The sequence below is a fragment of the Haliotis rubra genome, unplaced genomic scaffold (genome assembly GCF_003918875.1).
Source record: "Haliotis rubra isolate DU_JTF1 unplaced genomic scaffold, ASM391887v1 Scf103, whole genome shotgun sequence".
NCBI classification, from domain to species: domain Eukaryota; kingdom Metazoa; phylum Mollusca; class Gastropoda; order Lepetellida; family Haliotidae; genus Haliotis; species Haliotis rubra.
The window spans coordinates 1,996,569-2,002,568 of record NW_025764926.1 but is presented as its reverse complement, the minus strand read 5'-3'; the positions used below and the strand labels follow the sequence as shown (position 1 = coordinate 2,002,568).

At 40.1% G+C, this 6,000-nt stretch overlaps 1 protein-coding gene across 1 annotated transcript in view; it reads left to right on the top strand.

The window, feature by feature from the left end:
* Positions 1-1,521: 1,521 nt before the first annotated feature.
* Positions 1,522-6,000, top strand: part of LOC124272674 (mitogen-activated protein kinase kinase kinase 7-like) — a gene marked incomplete at its 3' end in the record, with an annotated part of 17,246 nt that continues 12,767 nt past the window's right edge. The window contains exons 1-4 of the mRNA XM_046707859.1: positions 1,522-1,676; positions 2,507-2,807; positions 3,248-3,458; positions 4,348-4,494. Coding sequence (XP_046563815.1) covers positions 1,648-1,676; positions 2,507-2,807; positions 3,248-3,458; positions 4,348-4,494 — 688 coding nt within the window. The remainder of the gene's footprint in view (positions 1,677-2,506; positions 2,808-3,247; positions 3,459-4,347; positions 4,495-6,000) is intronic.

Genomic DNA, 6,000 nt, shown 5'->3' with positions numbered 1-6,000 from the left:
ACCCATTGACTAAAGTTGCTGCCTCTCGATCTCACAAACATAGGAGATTAAATATCTCAAGTCATAAATATATGTCCTACAGTTATATTTTGTTCTGGTCAAAAATATCAGTAGTGAAAGTACACATATGTATTGGGCTAATTTTGGATACATGGGCATTACAGGGGGATATTGCACTTTACAAGGCGCACCATTCCCCAGAAATGGCCTACTAATAATATTCTCTTTCCTCCCCTAACTCTGCATCTTAGACCAACACTTAATGTTAATCATGGTAGTATGGCAATTAAAAGGATGTAGTATGGAGAAACGGTAGACTTAAGCACATGCATCTATGGGATACTTCATCACAAGTGCAATCTCAGTAAGACTTATATAGTGTGTTCCTGGAAAAATGCAATATACTTCCTGCGGATAGTGTATTAACAGATAATTTTGAATAAAAACTCTTCTGACACCTTTTCAGCTAATTGAAATTAACATTGGCTAGGTTACATGCCAAAATAATTTTGTTTCTTATCAACAATAACGAAAGTAGATTCAGGTCAAATTTAGTTTTTTTGTTTCACTTTTTATTTGGAATTCCAAACACAAAAAGCTATTATTCACAATTGTTCTTAAGGAAATAAGGTAGTTTTACGCTGCACTCAGCAATATTCCAGCTATATGGCCTCGGTCTGTAAATGATTGAGTCTGGACCAGACAATCCAGTGATCAACGGCATGAGCATCGATCTGCGCAATTGGGAACCGATGACATGTGTCAGCTAAGTCAGAGAGCCTGACCACCCAATCCTGTTAGTCGCCTCTTACGACAAGCGTGGGTTACTGAAGATCAGTTCTAATCCAGATCTTCACAGGTTAAGGTGAGGAAGATCTGATTTGCAATATCATAAATGGCTTTGCTGCTGGTCATGAAGTGCAGCATCCTATTTGGATTGATTCTTGAAATGATGTTGATACAATGTTTCATTTTAACTTACTCACTCTTTGTGTTGATCAGTTGGTATGTCTCAATTTTAGCAGCAATGGAAAATATTCTTTTCTTGGACAGGCATTGTAAATTATATGCATCCATTTTCAAGTTGCAATTTGTATTCAGAAATAAAAAGCCTGTAATGACATTACAGAACTGTATTTTGTGAGCACCACACCCATCATGGGTGAGTTGTACTAAAGTGAGTGAGTGAGTATGGTTGTACGCCGCTTTTAGCAATATTCCAGCTATATCACAGCGGGGACACCAGAAATGGGCTTCACACATTGTACACATGTGGGGAATCAAACCCGGGTCTTTGGCGTGACGAGTGGACGCTTTTACCACTAGGCCACCCCACCGCCTTGCACAAAAGTGGTATCATCATTTAAATAAACTCCATTGTTCCTTCCTGAAGTATACGTTAGTCTCAGTATATCAGAGCGTTAAAGTCCCTATGATAAATGGATGTTTCGGTAATCATGATTATTGTTCTATTTACAGTTCAGTTTGGTGACAGACTTTCGTCATGGCTTCAAGCACCGATGTTAGTGAAATTCCAAAGATATCAGTCAAAGACATCAAGTACGATGAAACCCCCATCGGCCGGGGCGGCTATGGCTATGTATACCGTGGTGTCCATAAGGATCTCGAACTGTCGCCATCAAAACAATGATCTCTGATGGACTACTGCCTGCCAGGTAGGAAGTAGCTAGGTTGCATAAAACATGGATGTGCATTAAGACAACAGTAACACTGTTGATATAAAGGACAAGATCTTGGTCCTTTTTTACAATGTTTTAGCCAAGTGAAAACAGTAATGAAGTCAGTCTTCATGTGCATTGTGCAACTGTAGCAAATAGCCTGAAATCCATGACTAGGAAAATTCAGATTAGTCGAGTACTCACAGCTGATAATAATGTATGTTATAAAACTAAAATCTGCTTAAAATCATGCCAAGAGACAAACTTGTGTTAGTAAACTCAAAAGTAATCGGGACATACTATTGAGTTCCAGGGAATTTTAGATATTATGATGCAAGTCATCAGACAAGCTCATATGATGACTGCGAAATAATTTGCATTCTAACCTTAGGCCAGACCAATTTTATTTCTTGTTTTACGGATCCGCCTGGCATATTTTTCAAGAATAAGAATTTTTTTTTTTTTAATTTTTCCCACTCAAAAAATAAAATCCTAAAGTTTTTATTGGCCAAAAATGTAAACATACAAGAAATTTTGTTTTTGGATTGTTTTTTTGGCCCCATATACACTTCATAAATTGCCAAAAGTAACATACTTTGAGTATTTAGAAGGAATTTTACTTTGACTGGTGATTTTTGGGGGGATTTTTTTTTCCTCCTGCTTTTAGGTTTTCTGAGCACAAAAATCCGTAAAACAAGAAATAAAATTGGTCTGGCCTTAAGAATATATGCTACAATCCACATACTACTTTGACTGTTGACTTAAGTAAAAAGACATGATGCAACTCAACTCAGCTCAACTCAACTCACATACATATTTGTGAACAGGCATCAAAGAGTCTTCAAGGCTGAGGGCAAGAAGCTTTGGGAGCTGCAGCATCCCTCCATTGTGCGTCTGCTCGGCCTCATCATGGAGGAAAACAACTACTCCCTCATTCTGGAGTACATGCATTTTGGCAGTCTCACTGCTTTCCGCTCCGACTTTGTGGACCTAGACTGGTCACTGTTGGTCAGTATTATCCGTGATGTAATCAGTGGGTTGGCTTATCTGCATGAACCCGATCCACCAATCCTCCATCTTGACTTGAAGTCTGACAACATCCTTATCAACAGAAGGATCAGAGCTAAGGTAGGACTGAGCATAAAGTCATCCCTCACACTAATGCTCTTTGTGATATTGTAGATTCGGTTAAACCGCGGGGTAATCTGTGGCTCCCATTAAAAAAAACTTGTCCAGCGGTCACACATCTTCACGTTATCGGAAATAGTATGTCAACAAATCCGCTGTTGTGCTAAGGTTAATCATGTTATAAACTTGTGAAATTCAGTGCGAATTGCAATAAACAGTGTTCATCGTACATATCCTTATATTATGAAATTTTAGATGCTTAAAAATATTCTGGTTTTTCTTGAATAATCACACAGACAGAGGAACATCGTATCAGTGATCTTTATGTATTTAAAGGAGTTCTCATCTCCATTGTAATGTTTCCTGTCTTTGTGAAAGCTTGTGTATGCCTGATCATAACCATGACCTTCAAAGATTTTGTATTCCAATTTCCATAACAGATCACAGACTTTGGCCTGTCTCAATGGAAGACGATGACACGGACCATGACTAGGAACCAGGGTGGGGATGAGAAGGGGAGGAAGGGTACAGTCACCCACGTGCCCCCAGAAGTGTGGAACAACATCAACACTCCTCCCAACAAGGGATATGATGTCTACAGCTTTGGCATTGTACTGTGGGAGACAGTGGTTGGAGATAGGCCTTTTGCTAGTAAGTTCATACTCCAGCTACCCATCATACAATGGGAGACCGTTTGCCTTTGATAGTAAGTTCATATTCCAGTTCATATTCCAGCTACCCATCGTATACGATAGGAGACAGTGGTTGGAGATAGGCCTTTGTTAGTAAGTTCATATTCCAGCTAATAGTACCGATAGGAGATGATAGTAAGTTCATATTCCAGCTACCCATTGTACGATAGGAGACTGTGGTTGGAGATAGGCCTTTTTAGTAAGTTCATATTCAAATCAGATTAGGTCCAATGTTGTATCATGTATGTACTGAAAGCTTGATGATGCAGATCACATGGTTAGAGTAATGATAGCGGGGGACTATGGGTTAATCTTGTGGTTAAATCATTTGCTCATCATGAGGTGAGGTGAAATTGGGTTTAACGTCGTGCTTGAGAATATTTCGCTCATATGACGATATGCATGCGTGTGTATGTGTATGTGCGGCTGCTTGTACTAGGCCAGACTTAAGCTGGTTTTATAGTGCTAGCCCACTGAGATACCATGCCGCAGTGAAGCATGAATACCCCACTCAGACACATTATACTGACTCCGAGCCGACCAGTCCTTGTTGTACCCATTAATGCCGAGCGCCAGGCAGTGACCAACAAGTACCATATTTTAATGTCTTTTGGTATGACGTGGTCGGGGATCGTACCCGCGACCTTCCGCTCTCCGGGCGGACGCTCTAACCACTACACTCACTCAATGATAGAGGTTCCCTGACCCCTAGTTTTGTAGGTCAAGGTTAAACACTGACAGGGCTAATTTTATTGGTACAACTATCCCTGGTAGTATATTATACTGAAAAAATTGCTGGAATATACTCACTCACTCACTCACTCACTCACTCAAACTGTGACCTTCAGGAGTGAGTGACGACATCATCCCCAAGGCTGTGCTGAGCGGTCAGAGACCCGACATGACCATGATCCCTTCCCAGTGTCCTCGGGAGGTGATGGAGATGATGACCCGATGCTGGACACAACAGTCAGACAAGAGACCAACATTCGCAGGTAGAGTACACCATGTCATTTAGAAAGTGGTCAAATGTTATATTTGAGATTCCACGTTCTCAGTACCCATGAAGATCCAGGATAGAATTGATCTTCAGTAACTCATGCTTGTTGTAAGAGGTGACTAACGGGATCGGGTGGTTCACACATGTCATCGTATCCCAATTGCATAGATCAATGCACATGCTGTTGATCACTGGATTGTCTGGTCCAGACTCGATTATTTACAGACCACCATCATAGCTGGAATATTGCTGAGTGTGGTGTAAAACTAAACTCACTCTCTCATTCATGCAATATTACACTTTCTCAGTCAAGTACAGCCACCATATAGCTGGAATATTCCTGAGTGCAGTGTAGAACTAAACTCACTCACTCATTCATCCTATATTACACTTTCTCAGTCAAGTACAGCCACCATACAGCTGGAATATTCCTGAGTGTGGTGTAAAACTAAACTCACTCACTCATTCATGCTATATTTCACTTTCTCAGTCAAGTACAGCCACCATATAGCTGGAATATTCCTGAGTGTGGTGTAAAACTAAACTCACTCACTCATTCATCCAATATTACACTTTCTCAGTCAAGTACAGCCACCATATAGCTGGAATATTCCTGAGTGTGGTGTAAAACTAAACTCACTCACTCATTCATGCTATATTACACTTTCTCAGTCAAGTACGGACCACCATCATAGCTGGAATATTCCTGAGTGTGGTAAAACTAAACTCACTCACTCATTCATGCTATATTACACTTTCTCAGTCAAGTACAGCCACCATATAGCTGGAATATTCCTGAGTGTGGTGTAAAACTAAACTCACTCACTCATTCATGCTATATTACACTTTCTCAGTCAAGTACAGCCACCATATAGCTGGTATATTCCTGAGTGCAGTGTAAAACTAAACTCACTCACTCATTCATGCTATATTACACTTTCTCAGTCAAGTACAGCCACCATATAGCTGGAATATTCCTGAGTGTGGTGTAAAACTAAACTCACTCACTCATTCATGCTATATTACACTTTCTCAGTCAAGTACAGCCACCATATAGCTGGAATATTCCTGAGTGTGGTGTAGAACTAAACTCACTCACTCATTCATGCTATATTACACTTTCTCAGTCAAGTACAGCCACCATATAGCTGGAATATTCCTGAGTGTGGTGTAAAACTAAACTCACTCACTCATTCATGCTATATTACACTTTCTCAGTCAAGTACAGCCACCATATAGCTGGAATATTCCTGAGTGTGGTGTAAAACTAAACTCACTCACTCATTCATGCTATATTACACTTTCTCAGTCAAGTACAGCCACCATATAGCTGGAATATTCCTGAGTGTGGTGTAAAACTAAACTCACTCACTCATTCATGCTATATTACACTTTCTCAGTCAAGTACAGCCACCATATAGCTGGAATATTCCTGAGTGTGGTGTAAAACTAAACTCACTCACTCATTCATGCTATATTACACTTTCTCAGTCAAGTACAG